We start from the raw sequence: 22,215 nt of genomic DNA on the forward strand, positions 1-22,215 counted from the left end.
TGCTAAACCTTTTGAAACACAAAACAAAAGCCAAAAAAAAAAAAGAAGAAAGCAAAAGTCCATTGTGTTTTCATCTACCTTTGCAAGACTTAGTAGGCCATTGGCCAGCCGATGAGCACCATTTGTCGAGTGCTTTATACTCTTTGGGGTGGACACTTGGGCTCCCTTGGTAAGATAGCCATCGCTTGTGTAGTCTTAGTAGGTCATTGGGTAGTCAGCATGCATTCTTTGCCCAATGCCTTAGCTACTTTGGGGTTTGCAGCCCCTTTTTGATTCCAATTTTCGACATGAGAGGGGTGTTGAGCTAAATTATCATTAGCTTTCATTAAACAATGTCAAAACTCGAGTTAATGAATTTTAACCATTTCTTTAAATGGGAGTGGTTCAAGAGAGTTTTAGTGTTCCACATGTAAACGCTAATTTGGGAGGCCCCAAACTTTCTATAAATAGACAACTTGCCATCCTACTCAATTCGATCTCGTTTTCACAATTTGCAAGTGCTAGAGCTTTGTTGCCCATACCCTATTCGCAAAGGGCATCTCAGGCGAAGCTACCCATCATTGTCTACCACATTCTAGTGTCTATTTCCAACCTTCTCTTTGGTGTCCTCACCATCCACTATTGCTGCCAGCTATTGTCTACATCCAGAGGGCTGTGCTTTTACAACCTAGCAGCCTATTTGGGATTGCATTTACTGCATCTATTGCATTGTCTACCATTGGGGCAATCATCTCTTTGGCTGCGTTTTGATCTACTAGTTACTGTACAGATTGCCACACCATTAGATTTGCATTTTTGTAGCCGTCGCTTGCCAAGTCATCACCAGCCTTCTGTATTGCAGACTCTCTCTCCTCTACCTATTTGACACAAATCCGACATTCACACTGCTGCATTTGCTATTGCCAAAACATCTTTTGAGCCTGCCTTGCTGCGACGGATTGCTTGGAGTACGACCCACTCTCCAATTCATACTCTCTGCCCCAGTCCTTGAGACACGAGTTCCGGGGTCAATATTCTTCACTACATAGTGTGTTTACTGCATGAATATTGTATTATTTAGACTCATTCATTCTAAATTATTCACTGTATTTATTGCTCTGAGTTACCCTAACCCTAACTATGCTATATTATCAATTTGTGCTTTGTTGTATGAATGTATTTGTGTTTTTGCAGACGCCTTGGCAAATGAGCAATTCCCAATGTAAGTGGCACCTTGTTGCATGAGCATGTTCCTTATGAACTACCGCTTTGTATTTGCATTGCGTGTACATGTTAAGCATTTGTGTACATGTTGAGAATTTGGAATGGCTGAAAACCTATGATTACAAGCATTCCTCCAAATGAAAACCCACACATTGTGTAGCACAATCCCCTTTTGCCTCATCAAGTGGAGCATCTTGAGCATCCATTGCTTATCAAGCACGTTACACAATCTATACTCCTTGTGGAGGTTTCTCTCATCTATTTCTTCGTACTACTACTATAGCACCCTTGCCACATGATTGTCCTTTATGGAGGATCCTATCATTAGTAATTTATCCCCCCAAAAAGGGAAAAAGAACTCTCCCAAGAGCGATTTTCCAGGGCTATCCAAAAGAAGATATCCTCGCCTCTACGATCCCAGTAGGGCTTGGGCAGTCCCATGTGACACCCTTGGCCCAATGCCTTGGTCACTTTGGGTTAGGACCTTTAAGGAACATGAGAGCAGAGTTATACTCTCTTTCTCTTCCCTTGGGCAGCTTGATTGGCCTAACCGGGGGTATTGAGGAAGTAAAATTAAAGGCCTTAACTATAGAAAAGTTACCATGCATTTCGATCTAAGTTAACAGAACTTTTATTTCAAAAACCTCCCCAAAAAAGGTGATCCGATAATATGTTTTGGTTCGGGAATGGTTTTGCTATTTCAGCTTTCCATTTCGAAGGTCTGACACACTGTTTCCAGCAACTATGCTGGAGGCTGGCATCTACCCATGGAGGTGCTGCCAGCCTGCGTTTTGCCTGTCTAGCCCTTCATGCAGCTCCTGCCTTGACCTTGGGGAACCCCTAGGAGCTGTGTATTGATGATCAGGCTGGAGTTGTTGCCCAGATCCTCAGCTCTTCCAAGTTGTGTTTTGACATCAGCTGTCATCTTTATCTCCCAGAGGCTATGATTAGGCACTGTACATTGCAGTGTTTTCGTCATTTCCAGCCCTAGACACTACTTCATTTCAAACTCCAGCCGGGTGCCTGCTGTCTTCAGCCCTCTGCATCAGATTTCTTAATCAACATTAGTGGGATCCATTCTCAGAGGAAAACACTCTCCAGCACTCTTCCTCAGTCTACTCCCATAAGTGAGAGCGCCTATTGGACAGCCTCTGATCCTTGAGCACCCAAAGTTGTATCTCTTCCCTTCATCATTCATTCATTTTCCGTTTCTTCTTCTTCCTCTTTTGCATTCTTGTCTGAGTTCACTGCGTGTTAGTTGTGTCCATACCCCCATGGTATTTTCTCTGCAAAGCCTAGCATATCTCCAGACTTGTTTTCCATGAGATACCCCATCGGTCCTAACTCTGGAGATATTTCCAATATGTGGACCATGCGAATGACATCTAAGTTTTAGACTCAATGGCTGTATGCGTCTTCCCCAATCTTCAAGAGTTTTCATTGGTCCTTGGTCCTCTGTCCTCCACTTCATGAGACTTGAGTATTCTAGCTCAATTTTTGCACCTTAAACAATGCTAGATAAATCTGTATGCAGAAACTCTGTGGTCCTCTCAGACCATCTGATGTTGGATACGGATTTTTTTTGGGGGGGGGGGGGGGGGGGGTTGTGTTGGATGGTACTCTTAAGACACCAGATATTCACGACAGAGATATGTTCGGTTCTTCAGATGTCATCAGCAATTCTTACAACTACACAGGTCCAATCAAAACGTTTCTCACTATCTTAGGACAGAAATGCATATCTTTCATCACAAACATTTTCCGGTAAGCTCCCATCTTCATCCACTGGGACCTTGTAGTATCTGTAGGTTGTCCATATAAGATCTTGCAAAAGGTAGCCTGCGATCCCAAACATTTTCCAATAAGCTCCCATCTTCATCCACTGGGACCTCGTAGTATCTGTAGATTGTCCACATAAGATCTTGCAAAAGGTAGCCTGTGATCCTAAAGGATCCACTCGTTCTTATAGCACTATATCATGCGTTAAAAATATAAGACAGTAGTATTAACTCCTCAACCCAAGCTTCATAAAGCATACGCATGCACACAGCTTTAGCTTTCCGACCTCATTGAGCATCCAAACGTGCCTAATGTCACAAGTTAGTTGATGGTTACCAGTAACAGATCTTCGGGAGTAGCAACTGATGCCCATTCTGTTCCAGTGGTACTGTTTCCAGACTTACGTGCAGCCAACCCTGTCAATAGCCATGTGGAGTATCTGCTTCAAATAACACAAAGTTGACATGATTCATCCATGTTGTAACACTTCACAGACTCAAACCACTTTCATTTGTCTTCCTTACAGAAGGCTAACCTTGAGAGAAGTTGTAATGACAACCCAAGAAACTTATCAGACAATGAAAGCACAAACACATCATTCTGCCAGCATCGGTTTAAGCAGCCAAGAAGAGCTCCGCTGGGTACAAGCATCAAGCCGGCCGAAGTGTCTGCCATCAGTGTCTGTGCGTCACGAATCCGAATCAAACTTGTCACATTCAAGGAAGCATCTAAGGCACCAGCAATTTCTTGGAATCTGCACCAAAGGCCTTCCTCAGTTTTGGGAAAAGAGAGAGTCGTCCTAACAGAAAAGATGATCATGACTATTAAGTAACACATTACAGAATGTCAGTGATGTGATATCGTGAGGGCCATGCCACTTCATTTCACAATTTACATTAGCTCAAAAGGCATGTTACAGAAATGCAAGGACAAACATGTATAAAGGTAGACATCTTAGTGACAGGACTGATACAAAACTGATAGAAAATTAGAAATTGGTTCTTGGGTACTCTGCAATTAAAAACATTTTGGAATGCTGTTTGCATTGCAACCTTCAATTTGTGCCCAAGTCAGCCCTATTGCAAGTCAAGTTCACACTAAGTTGGAGACTCGCAGGACCAACTTTCACCAAGATACTTCATAGACACAGGGTAGGAAGTTTGTTAACAAATCATGCTTCCTGAATGTTGCTTCATGGAAGCAAGCTACAAGGCCTACAGGTCTCGGACTCTTACCTAGCCTTTGTGGTATCTTGTATTTTCAGAGCTCGTTCATGACATAACAGTATGAGTTAGCATCCAAAGGAAAGCACTGAGGCGAAGGGAGAGTTTGCAATATCCTTCCAGTGAGAAAGCAGTAGTAAAAGTCCTCACCATGAGATATTTTTGTGCAGATTCCGATCTTTGGTTGAGGCTGCAGCCAAGAATAAGGATGAGGATGAGACGACTGTGCAGGGAGTGGGAGCTTCATATGGAATATATGAAGCAACCATTGATGTTTTAGGCTTTCTGTAATGCTCTTTTGAATCTCCCATCAGTGTGAAATTCTCTGAAAACTTAGCTATAAGTAAGTGTGTATAGAGATGCAAAGGAAGCTCCTATCCAACATGTGTGTTTAGAATATGCCTTTCAAGGTGTAATAATTGTTAAAAATAACATGTGAAGAAATGCATGTCTTATGGCAAGACAGATGTTAGTCTAGCAGCTGCCTCTGTTGAGCCACTAATATTAGCAATTTGCATTAAGACATAACTGTGGAGCATCAATCCCTAACTTAGTCTCCTTGAAGCAGACCCAAAAAGCGATTAATGCAAAATTACCAAAAAACATGGCTTTATTTTGGACAGTAGAATAGATGCACCCCCAATCCTCTATAAAAAGGAGTATCGTGTTTGTGCATCATTGTCCCTCATTCCAGCCAGTAATACCTTAATCTCTCATCATCCATGGCTGCCCACCCCCCTTCCAGAGGACATCACCAGTTCGTGGAGCCTATTCAAGTGCTGCCCCTGCTAATCACATCCCCTACACAGCTGGGCAACCTAATTTCCAGCTAGTCTACTACTGTGTTTTCAGTCTACAGCTGCCACCCTGCTTGTTGGGACTTCTCTCACCTGTCTGATACCTTCTACTGCCTGGCAACCAGTTTCTGCACTCTAGACGGCTGTGTCTGCTGCATCAGCAGGCCACCAGGCCCTCCAGAGGCTGCCTCTGTTGTGGCCTACTCTTTAGATCTGCACTTTCACTAATGAAGGTTATCTCCGAGCTGACTCCATTTTGCTGCCAAGCAGGCCATCCTGTTGCTGCCCAATCATTCAGAGCTGATTTGGACAGCCCATATCCCCAAATTCCAGCCTGATCTGCATTTTCAGCCATCCAGGTGGATTTCACTGCTGCTGCCTTCTTCATCAGACAAATTCCAGATTGCTCAGATCTGTTCGAGTACGGTACATTCTGACACCCAGTCCTTTAGTCACCTCTGCCTTGGTCCTAAAGACACCTACATTCGAGGCCCATGGATTGAATCATCTTCATATTGATTATTCATTCATTAGCACAGCATCCTACAGATTATCTTCTCTGTGTTATTGTACACTTTTGCATTTCAGCGTTTGCCATACTATAATTTTTCATGGTATCAGAGCCGAGGTGCTCCAAGAGCTAAAGATCCTCTCCCCTCATGAAGAACAAAGTTTGGCTTTTGAGAATGCAAAGATACCTAAAGAAATGTCTTCCATGTCATAACTAAAGCATTCTCCCTCACATCTTATGACAACAGCTCAAAAGGATTGGTATTCTCAGCTATCTCCCTCATAGCCCATGACCAAATGTAAATGCCCTTGTCAGGAATTGAGCTGCCTATGAGGATCAGATATGGGAAAGATCAAGTTGGAATGAGCTTGGATGCTCTTAATCCACCCACATAACACCTCTGGCATACAAGTCTACCAACCAAGTCTACAACCTGCAACACTCAAAGATCCATGTTGGTGAAGATCACAAGCCCCCAATTTGAAGAAGACAAACAAAGTTGGAAAACATGAGCTATCCTATGTCATCCATTTCACCAAACATGGTGTAAGGTATGTATGGTTCAAATTTTGCAAGTTTCTTTTTTCTTTCTCATTCTAGAATGTAAGTAATGGTTGAGAACATATCACAAAGATCCCAAACCATACTAGTATGTGAATGTAAGAAGACCGATTATAAAAAGAGGTTGGTAACACCTCAATGTGTCGTGCTTACTCTATGAATTTGCCTTTGGTGCTTCATCATCACAAACTCAAAATATCACTACACAAGTTCAATTCCCACCCATCTCACAAAATCCTTCCATTGCACGCATATCCCATACGTCAAATTCCTATCCTTCAACCGGATGGTTTCAGTGCAATAACGGTGGGAGTTCCACACCTAAACCAAGCATTAATGAGACCTACACACAAGGGTATCCACCCCATGTGGGGGAGATCCAAGATCCACCACACATGTGGGTTGCCATTGCGGGGAAGATCCAAGATCCACGACACCGGTGGTTTGCCATTGGTGTACATGGATACGAAGGGGTGGACAAACTATGCTACCTCCTTGGGGAAGACCCCCTCTCAATCTCCTTGGAGTGGCACCACCACTATTAGAAAAGGCTGAGGTTGGTCTAGGAATGGGAATTGTTATCTACATGGCCAGCATAAGTGTATCTCTCCCTTTTTCCTCCAAAGAAAGAGATTGACCATCAATATCAGAATGTGGTCCATGTTTAGGGTCAATTAGGGAAGATGCAACTAGGTCTAAATGTGGAGGTGATTTCTTTTCACCCCTTGTTTTCCTCAAAGAAGGAGGTAACTCATCAAAACAAGATGGGGATTTGTATGTTTGAGAAACCAAGGAGGGTGGTATAATATGCAGGAGAGGGATTTCCTACATAGTAGGACCAAAGAACAGAGAGTGACACACTTGTGGGTGTGAAGGCACAGTGTTAAAGGGTAGCATTCTTGCTAGCTATGTATCAAGGTGTAGAGTGGTACATCTTTGAGTGTCTAGTGATGGCCTAAAATCTTGATGTGCATCTAAGAAAATGTGCACTAAGACTGGATAACCTATTGTAGGTCTAAAGTAAGGCCTTAGATTGAAAGAAGAGGAAAAATGTGAAGTGAAAGTGGGAGGTAAGGGCAAGAAATGTGAAGATGAATGGGAGCACCAAACTCATACTCAAATGAATCAGAAAATGAAGGATTACCTTGTAGAATATATGCGAACATAGAGTTTCTTCAGATCCATATCGGTATCAATTTGGGTCTCTATGGTGACTTACCATCGGTTCCTAGATGACTGAAGGAGCGGTATAAACAAAATTAGACTCACACAAAAATGGATTGTATGAAATTGACATTAGGCTTGATTATAAAGAATTTGAACTTTAGCATGATTCCTGAGTGGATAGTCTTTCCTCAACTAAGAGGTGATCAATCTCCTACAAACCCAACAATGAGCTTGATTAGTAAAGAATTTGAACTTTTGAATGTTTCCCAAGTGGATAGCCTTTCGTCAATTGAGAGGTGATTAGTCTCATCAGTGAAGTGCTCCAAGCAAGATGTACGTTGTGAAGAAGTACGAGACGAAGAAGTGGCCTTTGTGAATGATCCCTAAAAGAAAGGTTAGTAGATGGAGCATTGCCCTTCAAATCAAGACCATGATACCTCAATAGAGCCTCTGTTAAAGCAGTACCTTCATAAAGCATGAGAAGATCCAAAGATGGAGTCATTTGAGTCATTGTGAATCAATTACATGTTGTTCATGTATCTCATACAAACTAAGCCTCCATGATACCCACAAGATACTCTTTAGAAGAGTACCAACATTGACACCATGTGAAGATATGCTAGGGTTTGCATAGAGAAAACACAAAATGTATGAACACAATCGAAATAGAGGAACACAATAAGCACAAAATGCAAAATAAAAACACAAAAAGAGAAGGAAAGTGAATGAATCAATGTTGTAAATGAAGGAAAGAATGTACAAGATGCTCAAGAGTAGAGCTGTTCAATAGTCGGTGGCTCTTGTAAAAGCATGTTGAGAGAGTAGCTGGAGTCCACCAATGATAGAACTTGTGTGCTGTAACCACCCATCATACCTGAGATGATGCAGAAAATGAAAGGGCAAGTAGCTAGAAACCAAAACACAGCAGTCTCTACAGTTGGAACTGGTATACTCAGCAATGTAACCATCCGAATGTCATGGCAGCTGATCATTGGAGGTTGGAATCAACAAGGCGACAATAGAGGAAGGTGAACTTGATGCTGAACGGGTCGGCATTGCACAAAATGCTAGAGTATTTTAAAAGTGTCTTCTTCGACCGTAAAGAGAAGTGATGGCGAAGAAACTGGTGATTCAAAACAAAGCTAACCATTTGAGCTCCTTCCTCTATGACAGGTGCAATCCATGACAAGTTACCAATATCCTTTAGTAGATTGATCAAGCAATGAGCCATATAATATGAAACTGTGATATGTGGATAATATCCCTGAATAATAGCACCTGCTGCCTTATTTGCGGGCTCTCCATCTGCAACAAATCCCACAACATGCTTGGGCCAATAAGCTCAACACCTGTAATCTACTCTGCTACAAGTACATGTGCTGACTTTCCTGTCCCCGATGCATCATATGAAGATATGAAATACATTTCCCCATGAGAATAAGCAACCATACCATGAATGGATTGCTTGCGTGTATCACTCCAACCATCAACAATCAAGGAAACTCCATTTTTAGCCCACATGCTCTTTCTAGTCACTGTTGCTTGCTCAACAAGGCGCTTTTCCTTGTCGAGCAAAGTGGTGCGTAAGGTCTTTGATGATGGAGGTACATATGAAGGGCCATACTTACCAATCTTCTTGCACATCAATTTAAAATACTCTGACCTGGCTGCACGAAATTGAATGTGGTCATGATAAAAAAAGCGTGCCATTGATATATCCACCTCTTCCTTCTTGGGATCCCAACTAGCATCAAGTGTGCTTTGTCTATGTGCAACATGTGGTGCTGTTGATGCCATGGCCGATGCAATGCCTACAGTAGGGGTGGAGGTAGCACTTCCTAATATTGACCCTGCTCTAGATACATCTGATGGGGATGGTGTCACAAAAGTTGCAGGGTCAACTGCAACATGTCGTGGTCTAGATGCAAGATAAGTTTGTTAACCTGCTATACGGTCACGAAGCTCCCTTTGCTTCTCCAAGGTCACATTGAGACAAAACTGTACCTCTGAATTTGGCTCATGTAGAAGATGAGCTCAGACCTGATTATGCATAAATATTAAAATGGAACAAGTGGCAATTGGTATTCCATATTTTAATATTTAAGTAATTTTAAAAAATTAAAATCAATAAAAATTTGAAATACAAATGCTCAGCTCAATGGATTACCTTGTTTGCTCCACTAGTTCGCTTGTATGGGCAAAGCTTGCAAGTCCATGGTCAAGATCCTCTACCACTCAAAGGGCAGTCAACATTTACTTCTTCCCATCATGACCAATCATCGGACCTTCTTCCTTGACTACCAACCCGACGAGCGGGGCAGGAAGATGAAGCTATTTATGATTTCAAGCTGAAAATTGAAGGCTCAAGAGTCGAGAGAAGGAAAAATTGAAGGCTCGAGAGAAGGGTGAAGACTCAAGAGTCAAGACTTACTCAAGAGTCAAGAGAGAAGGGAAAAGGAGAGAAGGGAGAAGAAGAAGAAAAGAGGAGAACTTGGAACTTGGAGAAGAACTTAGAAGGAAGACTCAAGAGAAGAGGAGAAGAAGGAAGAGAAGGGAGAAGGTTCAAGGAAGAAGGAAAAAGAGAAGGGAGAAGTGAAGAGAAGGTAGAAGGAAGAGAAGGAAAAGAAAGAAGAGAAAGAAGAAGAAGAAAAAGAAGGAAGAGGTTGGAGATGGGAGGAGAAAGAACAACAAGGAAGAGAAGGAAGAAAAGAAACAAGAAGAAGGAAGAGAAAGAAGGCGGCTGGGAGCAAGATGCAGGCGAACTAGGCGCAGGCGGGAGTAGCGGCACTGGGCGCAGGCGAACTGAAGCGGGAGCAAGACGCAGTTGCAGATCCTCCAGGCGGGATCAGCGGGTGGTCGGCCGTAGGTAAGTTGTGCCACGTGGCATTCCCTATCCCGTTTCAGACAGGGAATGTAGCAAGGAATGTGTTCCCTGCTGCGTTCCCTGTCTAAAACGAGACAGGGAACGTTTCATCAATTCAAAACGCAGTCCACGATGGATACGTGCCGAGGATGGCGATTCCACGTGTTGGGGGGCCGTTCCAACCGTTTCCTATCACTATGCTTATGTCAAATTATGTTCATGCCAATGAGGATAAAGCAAGCTCTTTACCATAAGGGGATCATGTGGTTGCTGTCATGGGAACTGACTTGGTCTTATAGCCAATTTTTGCTTTCCATGAGAGGGCAGCCATCTTTTACTTTACGGGAAGGACTCCTTTGATTACTAGGATTTGTTCTTGGCTGCACTCCATGCTTGTCAGTGTTGAGGTGTGTCAAGATGATGCTTCAAGGCAAGTGCAGGCCCCTCTTGTTAAAGAGATACTATGATGGACCAATGGGGCTTTGTGAGGTCCTTTTTCATTCCCTGGAAGTGTGTGCTCACATTATGTAATGTATTCCTTTGTTCATGGATGGTCAGCTAGTACATATGGTCCCATGGAGGCCTATGGCTGAGTTTTAGGAGGTAGTTAGGCAGGCATGCCCAATTTGGATGGAGGTGGTTGATTTTCCTACACATCTTTGGCAACTTATTACTTTGGTTTTGAGAACCCTTGGTGAGGTGTTGATGGAGCCTCAATTGGCCTCCTACAATAGGAACAGGGCCTGTATTCTTTGGGATACAGGGAAACCTTGCCGAACCAAAATTCGTTTTGAGGTTCCTGGGTTGCAAACGTTGATTTATGAGCTTAAATGGGGCACATTTGCTGGACATTGTTTTAGATATGGCCAATTGGGCCATTTCATTTCAAAATGTGATAGAAGCCTTGAGGTATTGCATTGTTCTTTGGATCCTAACATGGATATGCAAGAGTATCATTCCTAGCAGATGGTTCAACAGCTAGAAGCTGATCCTGTCCCTCTTGTCCAATATGGACATGATGATGGAAAAAAGGATGCTTCCCAAGCTAGTATTGAGCGTGCATCACTTTCGGTTGGTCGGAATTTGCCTCCTTAGGATGATTCTTGGGTCACTGTGGTTAGACGTAATGCTAGACATGATTCTCATTTTGACTCCTACCCACCCACCCCCACACCCTATCACTCAGACTTTTCAATGTAGGATGATTCTTGGGTCACTGTGGTTAGACGTAATGCTAGACATGATTCTCGTTCTGAATTCTGCCCACCCACCTCCACACCCTATCACTCAAACTTTTCAACGTAGAGGTAAGGGGTTTTATATGAAACCTCAATCTTCACGTGTTCTAGCAGTTGGTGCAGATGATAAAAGGGCTTCTGATTTTGCTTTGCACTTTGATACGCGTGGGAGGCTTGTGCCTCCTTGGGATGTTTTCCGTTCTCAGCAACAATAGTTTCCTTTTCGTGCTTCGATTGCTAGTTTGCAGAGGGCAGATCTTGTAGCTGTGATTTGAAGTGAGGTGGAGAGGTTTCAGGCAGCTAAAGCTATTGATGTTAAAGGGAAAGGGAAAGTGGCAATTCAATAGTTTTCTTTTCTGTAAATTATCATGAGACTTGCTTTATAGAACGTTGAAGGCATTTCTTCGGGCAATAAGCAATATAGGTTGTGGAAAGTTGTGTTAGTTGGAAATTGGGATGTTTTTTGTGCTGTAGAGCACAAACAACATGCTTTGGCAGGTTCTTCTTAAGTATATAAGGACTAAACAATTTTTTTATTTGTCAGGTTCCACATAAATTTGGAGTTATGTTGGCCGTTAGATCTTCCCTACAACCATCCTTGGTTTCTCAGGACCCTCGCGATAGATTTTTGGTACTGGAAATCCTATACGAGGGAGAGGTTTTGTCACCACTGGTGGGTGTGTATGCTCCTTCTACTGCTCAGGAACGTCATTAACTTTGGGATGACTTGCATTGCCTTGCCATGGCTTTGTTATGGATGATTTTAATGCATGCATATCTATGGATCATGCGACTTCACCACAATCGGTCATGGATGGTCCTCAGTGACACACTTGGGATACTCTAGCAATTGTGTCTTTGAAACAGGACATGTGGTCTTGGATGCATCCTTCACAGTCTAGATATACTTATCATTCTTTTCAGCATCCAAACACCTAGGCCAAACTTGATAGGATCTACATTTGTCAATGTGAATCTTTTCTTTCTACAATCATTGATATGTGGGTGAAGTGACAACATGTTTTATCAAATCACTATCCTTTGGTTTTGGAATTGACCCACTGACCTATTCATGCCTTTAAGGCTCTCCTTGCTCGTTTGCCTCTTTGTTTCAACCAATCTTTTCTGCTGCAAAATCAGCTTTTGAAATGTATTCAGCAATTCATTGCTTCTTTTAGCTGGAGGGTCCTATCTGGAGGGATAGAAGCACGAGTTGTTTTTAGGGATAATGCACGAGCATTGTCTTGACAGTATGGTATTCAGCATACTTCCTCTTTGCGAGCTGAATCGCAGCATGCGTAATCTTTGTTGGCCCACTCGTTGTCTCTGTATCAGTCACGGGATACCACTGATGACTTGCTCACATGCATTGAATGGTTGAAATGTAGAGTTCAATCTCTTCAAAAAGAGGAATATGCTAAATACAAATTGCTGGCCAGAGCGGAAGCTTTACATGATAATAACGGTCAATCTCATCAGTTTTTTGCTCCTTTATGCCAGAAATATGCTTGGAAAAATATTGTGTGTTTGATGGACGAGCAAGGTGTTATGGTGACGACTGATCTTGCTTCCATCATTCAATGTGCGTAGACTTTTATAAATCTTTGTTGGGTCCACAGGAGATTCTTTCTAATGAAGTCCACTCTCCTTGCCGATACATTTGCGATTTGGTTAGTAACCAGGTTAAGCTAGAATGGGTTGATTTGATGTAGGCTGATATTTCGAGGATGAAGTGGAAGATGTGTTGTCCCATTTGCCTCAAAGGAAAAGCCCTGGCTGGGATGGGCTTCCTAATGAGCTGTTTTCAGTCCATGTTGAGCAACTTAAGGACCCATTAACTCGCCTGAGTCAGCAAGTGTGGAATTCTAGTATGATGTCTTCAGACTAGAAGATTGTTGTCATTCGGTTACTGCCTAAGGTTCCCTCTCAGACCTCTTTGAAACAATGGAGACCCATTTCAGTTATGGGTTCTTTATATAAAATCTTCTCTAAAATCATTGCCAACACATTGCAAAAAGTGTTTCCACACTTGGTTCATCCTTGTCAATATGGTTTTATTAAGGGTTTGAATATAGTGCAAAATATTTTGAATGTTCAACTGGGAATTGATTATGCCAAAGCTTCAGGCTACCAGGTTGTTATGCTTCAGTTTGATCTCAAAAAGGCATTTGATTATGCTAGCTCGTTTTTTTGCGGCAGCTAATATCCACCATGGGATTTGGTCCTCGCATGATTTCTCTTGTTGATACCATTAGTTAGGGTGTTGTGGCTCGTATTGCACTTAATGGAGGGATCATAGATGAAATTGCCTTGTCTCAGTCTCTTCGGCAAGGCTTCCCTCTCAACCCTTTGCTATTTTCTTTAGTCACTCGCCCAATGCTCTCAATGTTGGATAAGTTGGCCGATCAAGGTGAGATTGTTGGTTTGTCTCTTCCCAGTGGTGTCCAACTTTTGGGTCAATCTTTGCCTGATGATTTCTTTATGTTCCTTGAGACTGATCGCACTAATGTTAATCAGGCAATGGTTGTGTGAAATCTTTTTGCTTTGGCATCGAGACTTCATATTAATGCTATCAATTCTACATTGCTTTCTTGTACGGAGAATGATTTACAAGCCTTGGATTGGCATGGAGTTGTGATTTCTACAGGAGAAATAACCAGACACTTGGGTTATCTTGTTGGTATGGATGTAGCTCCCCATGCCTTGCTTGATTGGATGTCATCCCGTATTCATGATCGGTTAATGTATTGGAAATCTCAAGGCTGGCTTCTTCATGTGAGACTTAAAGTTGCTCAATGCATCATGATTGATATGATTTCATTTTTTCTACCATTGCTTCCTTGGACTAAGAAGTCTCTTTTGGAATTGGTTCAGTTTATCCAATTCATATTGTGGAAAAAGAAAGGGAATCATTTGGGCCAAGTGTGGATTTTGTGGCAGCATGTGATTACTCCTAAAAGGATGGGGGGAGCAGCTTTATTGGATGTTAATTTGCATATGGCTGCCTTGAGACTAGCTCTCTTACAGGTATTATGTGTAGAGAGTCATCCCTGGTCAGATATTGCAAAATTTTCTATAGAAAGGACTCGCATCTCTCATGGTAGTACAGTTATTCACGCTTCTTGGTGGCATGTGCTTAATTCCACAAGGCCTATTAAGGTCTCCCAGTATTTTCTCCTTTCTCATTTGATTGCATCTTGGCAGGAGATGTTACGTTTTGCAGTTTGGCGCTCCCTTGATTTTCATAAGAAGGAGGATTCACTGCAAGGAGAAGTACTAGCTACCTCCACGTTGTTGCATTGACTTGATAAAGATTTGCAATGAGACAAGTTTAATCGGATGGCTTGTTTGGGGTTGTAGACAGTCCTTGATGATGTCATTCCTCGGCAGCCCTGTCTTTATTCTTTCCTACGTATTCGTCAACACTTTCGGGTGTCTCGAGGATATCATGACATTGGATCGTCCATACATGACACGCTTCTAAGGTTCTCTCCTTTGCCTGCGTTACAACCATCGTCTCCCTAGAGAGATTGGATGTTTGTGCTTCGTCACGATTTCGAGAAAAGGTCAACTAATTAAATATATCATCATATGGTGGAGGCCAAGAGATGGGTCACTGGAATGGCTAATAAATTATGGCATATTCGGGATAGCAAAAAGAAGCGGCAAGAAAGATTCATCCAACTCTGGAAGTCTTAAGGTTCCTTGTCATGGTAAAGTGTTCATGTGGAGGTTGCTTATTGGGGGTCTTCCAACTGGGGATGTGTTGGGTGCTCACGAGATCTCTGCTAGTCGTTGTATATTTTGCACTATATGTGATGAGACATTGCTTCATCTCTTTGTCTCTTGCCTTGTTGCTTGATAGATTTGGAGTTTTGTTTCCCATGTGTGATCCTCGGCAACTTAGCACCGGATATCAGCTGGTTTCTGGATTATGGGAAAGACAATCTCTATGTCTACTTTGCATTTCGATTATTCCTACCTCTTCCATTTCCTTAGATGGATAGCCCTGTGGCATATTTGGCGTACTTGGAATGCCTTTATTTTTGATTCAGCATCCGGCATCCATGGTCATGTGGCCCATGTTCGTGGTTTAGAGTTATGGCAGATCTCCTCTATGGTGTCATCTGATCTGGTTCTCCTTGACATTGCTACTCCTCGGTTAGATATTGTTCAATCCACATTAGTTGTCCTTTCTGTGTGATATTTTTGTGTTAGAGTCTTGGTAGACTTTCATTTGTGTCTCTTTTTTCTTTGCTAACCTCATGGCCTCATGTAAATATTTAGTTCTTAATTCAATTATCTTCACGAAAAAAAGAAGGCTTTTGATCCATTTCCTCTACAAAATTCAGCTCTTGCTACAAGCAACAGCCATTGAAGGGCCACAAGGGGCAAGTGACAGTAGAGAGACCCTCTTCAAGAGCTGGTAACTACATGGCTGATCAGGAAATAGTATGTATGAGGCTTGGAGCAGTAGTAGGTGACTGCATTTAATGCAGTCTCATCAGGGCTGCAATCAGATTGAAGGCATTTCTTGTGAAGAATTCTAGATTTCTCTCTCATTTCATCATTGTCTCACCTTCTCCAATTTGTGCTCAATCATTCTCAATATCTCTTAACCTTTTGGAGTAGATCTCAACCAGATTTGGTGGACAGCAAGAGAATATCTGTTGTATATCCTAAATTTCTATAAAAATTAGGGTCTAGCAACTGCCTTGGGACCTGTGCCATCAATCAAGGGCATCATACACCAAAATCAGAACTTGAAATTAAGGAATTGTCAAGGGTTTCACATGCCATCTCATCCATTGTGAATTGGGGTAGCATGTGGCGAGTTGGGGGTTCCGTTTGTGCAAGTAGAGAGTGAAAATCAAAGCACAATTGGCTCAAAGTGCAAGGGACTTTTGGATCAGCAAAGGAGATTGTGGAATCTCGACTTGTATTCAATCCACTAGCAATTCAAGTTAAAGAAATACCACAAGGGGTGCCAATTTTGGAGCTAGTAGGGTATCCAATGTCCAAGATTGTTAAGGTAAAGTGTGCATTTGAGTTTATGCTCTTTTATTAATTGCCATAATTAAGTGCTTGATCAAGTTTTGCCATCCTATTTGAGAAGGAAGACTGGTTTCATGGTTCCATTGCTAGAATACCACTCAATCCTTTGATTTGGTGGGCCCCAAGCACTTGATTGCAAGCCAATGATTTTTGTGCTTAGTTGAGTGATTACAGCAAGATGTCATCACACAATGACATGGAATCAAGCAATGATGATTCCTCTTAGCATAGACATTCACATGGTGAAGAAGAAAATGCATTGCTTGATTTTGGACCAAGCTCACATGATGGACATTAAGCTGAAAATATTGTTGTAAGACAAGATGCAGGGCCTTCAAGGCAAAATGAGGTTGATGACCAACGAGAGGAAGAGGAATTTGATGACCAGATCAAGAATTGGATGAGGATAGCGGCAAATCTCTTTGCTGAATTGAAAAATGATCCTCATTTTGTTCGATTTTTGAATGCTCCTAATAAGAACAGCAAGGGCAAGAAGAAGAAGTCATCTTCTACACCTTCAAGAGAGTAATGTGCACTAAAGGTAGTGCCAAAGCCTTTAGTTAAAGCACCCAAAGAAGCCAATGAAGAGAAACATTCGGTACCTACTACGAGGCAAGAAGTGCAAATGCAAGGCATCATGAAAGTGCCAATCCAATGGATTTTGGGGAACTGTGCATGCATACAATAATGGGGCATAGAGAATATTTGGGTAGTAGCACGATTTTTCATGCAATGGTTGGACAAGGACCGCATACGGGAATGTATGGCATAACTCCCTATGATATGCAACAGCCAATGCATGGTGTGCAAGGCCCAATGTATTCAGGTATGGCTGGAAATGTGCATAATTCTATGTATGGCAGCATTGGTTCCAATCCCCAACACAAAGTGGCATGTTTAGTAACGCATTTGCACCCCCGAATGTGTATGGGGCTCAAGGAATGGGCGCTTGTCATGCAAATGCTTTGTTTGGGCTTGGTCATGATGTAAATACAGCAAATGCACCATTTTGCAGCAGCCAGTGTATGACAACTTGACTCACAATGAGGCACCAAAAGACTATGATGAGGGTGGAAATGGAGTAAAGTTAGAGTCCTTTTGTGGTACACAAGATAAAAGTTGAAAGCTTTGACTTTCATTTAGCACTTTGATGCAACCTATTTAGGGGAAAACTTCACAAAGTCCTCTAAGATTCAAAAGGTAGCCACTTTCTTGAAGGAAAATGCATTGCAGTGGTGGTCCGCGCTCTTGATGCAATGTAGACCACTGTCAACATGGGTACAATGCAAGCAAAGTTTGCATTGAATTGGTTGACAAGTACCTTTGAGGTGGACATCATGACAGCTTGGAACAAGCTTGATGCAAAGGAATGCAATATTTTAGAGCAATACAATAAGAAGTTTTGGGATGCATTGCTCCCCATCACTTGTTATTGTCGTCCAGTACCCCTTGATGAGCCAATGGAAAAATATGTATGTGGGCTTCCCAAAGAAATCAGAATATTTTTATATAAAATCAACCGTGTCTGGCATGTCTCAGCTCATAGAGACTACCGCTAGAGCTGATGCTTTGGTGCATGGGAAGGATTTGGGCTTCCAAGAGAGTGGGAAGAAGCTGAATAAAAAGTTATCTAAGGCAGAGAAAACAAACAGATCTGAAAATCAGCTTAAGAAGAGGCCAAAACAGCAAAGAAAGGGCTGGAAATCATTGGTACAGCGTAGGGAATTAATGGTTGCCAATAAATGCTTTATTTGTAAACAGGAGGGCCATATTGCAAAAAATTGTCCCAATAGGCAGCAGGCTAGAAAATTAGAAAATCAGGAAGATCCTAAGGAAGGAAGCTCGAAACATCAATGGGATTGGTGCCCGATGTTATTAGTGATTAGTCTAATGATGATGTCACTCAGTTATGTAGTGCATGGGGCAAAATGAGAGATCAGCATGCATTGATAGTCTTTGATAATGGTGCACAAGTCAACTTCATCTCTACACACATGGCAGTCCGCCTAGGCATCAGAAAGGATGAGATGGGACCCATGGGGGAAGTTGGAATAGCATGCAAAGGCCATACAGAGCCTCACACACCACTCATTGAAAAGCTTTGGTTGCATATTCAAGGATATATGGACAATGAAGTGTTTTTTATTGCTCCACTCGAGGGTATGATGTGCTGCTTGGTATATGCCATGGTGTCACTTTATGCACGCAAGGATGCACCTAAGATAGCTTTTAGGACATCTTTGGGTTATATGAGTTTCTTGTTATGTATTTTGGACTTATGAATACTCTTGCTACTTTTCATCATATGATGGATCGCATCTCCAGGCCATAGAGACGATTTGTGGGTACTTTCCTTGATGACACGATTGTTTATTCAAAGAATGAGGTAGAGCATAGAAATCATTTGGACATTGTGTTCAATGAGCTGCATAAGTATAGGCTGGTCATTAATGACAAGAAAAGTAAATTCTTTTTGCATGAAATTCATTTTTTGGGGCATATTGCATTGGTTGATGGTATTCGTATGGACCCTACAAAGGTTAAGGCAATAGGGTCATGGCCACCATTGAAGAATGTGTATGAGATCTATAGCTTCTTGAGTTTATGTTTCTTCTACAGAAAGTATGTACACGAGTTTGCTGAATTGCATCTCCATTGAATGCTTTGCAAAAGAGAACGTGCCATTTAAATGAATAGCAATGGAAATTTAAGCACTTGAAAAGTTAAAATAAAAGATGACTTTAAATCATGTACTTGTGTTGCCCGATCTAAGGAAGTCATTTGTGGTTTAGTATGATGCATGTGGAAATACAATTGGGGATGTGTTAAAGTAGAACGGCCGAGTTGTGGCCCATGAGAGCCATCTTTTCCATGGTCCAAAGAGAAATTTGCAGGTCTTTAAAAAATAGCTCTTGGCCCCATATTCATGCACTCTCTACGTGGAAACATTACTTGTTAGGGACCGATTTCAAAGTGCAAACAAATCATCAAACATTGAGGTACTTTTTGATACACATAAAGTTGTCAGAGAAGCATACGAGATGGGAAAATTTTCTCTTTATGTTTCATTTTCAAATTGTTAACATTGATGGTACAAAGAATGTTATGGTTGATGCATTGTCACCTAAGCCACAAATTTCAGCTATCAACACGGTTTATCACATTGAGTTGGATGCCATAAAGGAGCAACATACTATTGATTTGGACTTTGCTAATGTTTGTGATCAGCTTTGCAATGGCCAGAAGCATGAGCACTTTGTGCTTAGAGATGCATTTTTTATGATGCATGGACGATTGTGTGTCACAAAGCAATTGAGGCCAAGAGTGATCATTCAAAGTCATGCTTCTCTGTATGCAAGAGAAATATATTGATGCCATAGTCAAGATAGTGAAGCATTTCTTTTATTGGCAAACTTTGAGGCATGATATACAACAGTTTATATTGATTCATTTAATAATCAAATGTGCAAGGTTTGAAGATTGTAAGGCACATTTGATACACATGGCAGTTATTTCAGTGTAACAAGCCAAGGACCCCGAGGAGTTAGTGGGAGTCAAAGGCAAAAGTTATGACAAGTTATGCTAGTTGGACTTCGGTTATTAGTTGGTGTCAGTTTTAATCCTAGGATAGTCATTTGACCATTAAGTGCCAGTGGTGATACTAAAGACTAGGCATTAATTAATTAAGTGATGCCAGTCTAAGGATCAATTGAGCTTGGGGACCACTCCAGGTTGTGAATGGCCTAGCCAATTTAATTATGAATGAATACATTTAATTTTGGGCAAGATTAGAAGGGCTGAAATTAATTTTGGGTAGGGTTAGAAAGGCTGAAATTAATATTCAGAAGTAATTAATTCTGAAATTTAATTTAATGGCTAGAAATTGCTAGAAAATAGGATTAGAAGGCTGCCACTTGGCAAAAATACCCATGCAACTGAGAAAAACGTTTTTGGGACTGGAGGAAAGCCATTCAATGTATGCAAGCTGAGAGAGAGAGAGAGAGACAAATAAAACAGCAGATCTGTCGCGCAACTGGACAAGAGGCAAAAAGATGAAGCAATGTTTCATCACATGTAGTGCGGAATACACGTCCAGCAAAAATCTTCTAAGCACACAGCACCTCTCCAGTTGGAAGATCACCAATCAGCAATCTCCACAAGAAGACTTTCCCCTGATAGGGAACCTTGGACTTCCATAGCTGAAGGAATCTTTCCTGCCACTTCTTTTTGCCATCCCTAATATGCCATAATTTATTCACCTTTGTAGCAACCCATCTCTTGGCCTCCACCATCTGATGGTAAATCCGATTAGTAGACCTCTTCTTAAAATCATCCGATATCACAAACTTCCGGTCATGCCATGGAGACAAAGGCTATAGCACTGGTAATGGAGAGAACCTTTGAAGTTTGACCTATATGGATGCCTAGATATCACCATATCCTCGGGGTACCCGAAAATGTTGACAAATATGCCGAAAAGAGTAAAGCCGTGACTGCCCAAGAATAACACCGTCCAAAATTGTTTGCAACCCCAGACAAGCCATCCGATTAAACTTGAGTCTGTGTAAATCTTTGTCCGGCCAATCTAACAATCTGGAGAAGGCCAAGACTTCTCCTTGCAGCAAATTCGCGTCCTTACAAATCTCAGGAGGGCGCCAAACTGAAAAACGTAAGATCTCCTGCTAGGATGCAATCAAATGAGAAAGGAGAAAAGATTGGGTGATCTTAAGAGGCCTTGAGGAATTAAGCACATGCCACCAGGAGGCATGAATGACCGTGTTACCATGGGAGATGCCAATCTTTTCAATGAAAAATTTTGCAATGTCTGACCAAGGATGACTCTGTACACATAATGCCTGCAAAAGGGCCAACCTCAAGGCTTTCATATGCAAATTAACATCCAGCAAAGCTGCTCCCCCCATTCGTTTAGGTGTAGTCACATGCTGCCACGAAATCCAGACACGTCCCAAACGGTTCCCATTCTTTTTCCACAACATGAACCTGATAGGCTGAACAAGTTCCAAAAGGAACTTCTTAGCCCAAGGAAGCAGAGGCAAAAAGAATGATATCATACTGATCATAATACTTTGCGCAACTTTCAGTCTGATATGTAAAGGCCAACCTTGAGATTTCCAGTACATGAACCTGTCATGAATCCGAGAGCCCATCCAATCCAATAAGGCCCGGGGTGCTACCTCCACACCAATAGGGTATCCCAAGTGTCTGGTGATATTTCCCTTTGAGATCACAATTCCATGCCAACCCAAGGCCTGCAGATTAGTCTCCGTACAGGATAGAAGTGTAGATTTTTGAGTATTAATATGAAGACCAAATGCCAAAGCAAAAAGATTCCACGCCACCATTGTCCGATTAACATTAGTGCGATCAGCCTTAAGGAACATGAAAGAATCGTCTGCCAAAGATTGACCCACAAGTTGAGAGCCACTGGGAAGAGACAAGCCAACTATCTCACCTTGATCAGCCAGCTTATCTAGCAAGGAGAGCATCGGGTGAGTGACCAAGGCAAACAACAAAGGCCTGAGAGGGCAGCCTTGCCTAAGGAACCGAGATAAGGCAATTTCTTCCGTGATCCCTCCATTAATAGCACTACGAGCCATAGCTCCCTGACCAATAGTGTCAATAAGAGAAACCATGCGAGGGCCAAATCCCATAGTAGACAATAATTGCCGCAAAAAAGACTAGCTAACATGATCAAATGCCTTCTCAATATCGAGCTGCAACATAATTACTTGTTGTCCTGAAGCTTTAGCATAGTCAATACCCAGTTGAAACTTCAAGATGTTATGCATTATATTGC

General features: G+C 41.9%; 1 protein-coding gene across 2 annotated transcripts in view; it reads right to left on the minus strand.

Moving 5' to 3' along the window:
• LOC148033998 (oligomeric golgi complex subunit-like protein) overlaps nucleotides 1-22,215 on the minus strand; it is a 106,301-nt gene that overhangs the window by 34,653 nt on the left and 49,433 nt on the right. For both annotated transcript variants that reach the window (XM_087682007.1, XM_087682006.1), the window contains 2 exons: nucleotides 3,518-3,736; nucleotides 3,319-3,421 (listed from right to left, as the gene is read on the minus strand). In XM_087682007.1, coding sequence (XP_087538133.1) covers nucleotides 3,319-3,421; nucleotides 3,518-3,736 — 322 coding nt within the window. The remainder of the gene's footprint in view (nucleotides 1-3,318; nucleotides 3,422-3,517; nucleotides 3,737-22,215) is intronic.

This window comes from Lygodium microphyllum, chromosome 7, assembly GCF_053477565.2.
Source record: "Lygodium microphyllum isolate KBCC chromosome 7, Lygodium_microphyllum_v1.1.10, whole genome shotgun sequence".
Classification (NCBI taxonomy): Eukaryota; Viridiplantae; Streptophyta; class Polypodiopsida; order Schizaeales; family Lygodiaceae; genus Lygodium; species Lygodium microphyllum.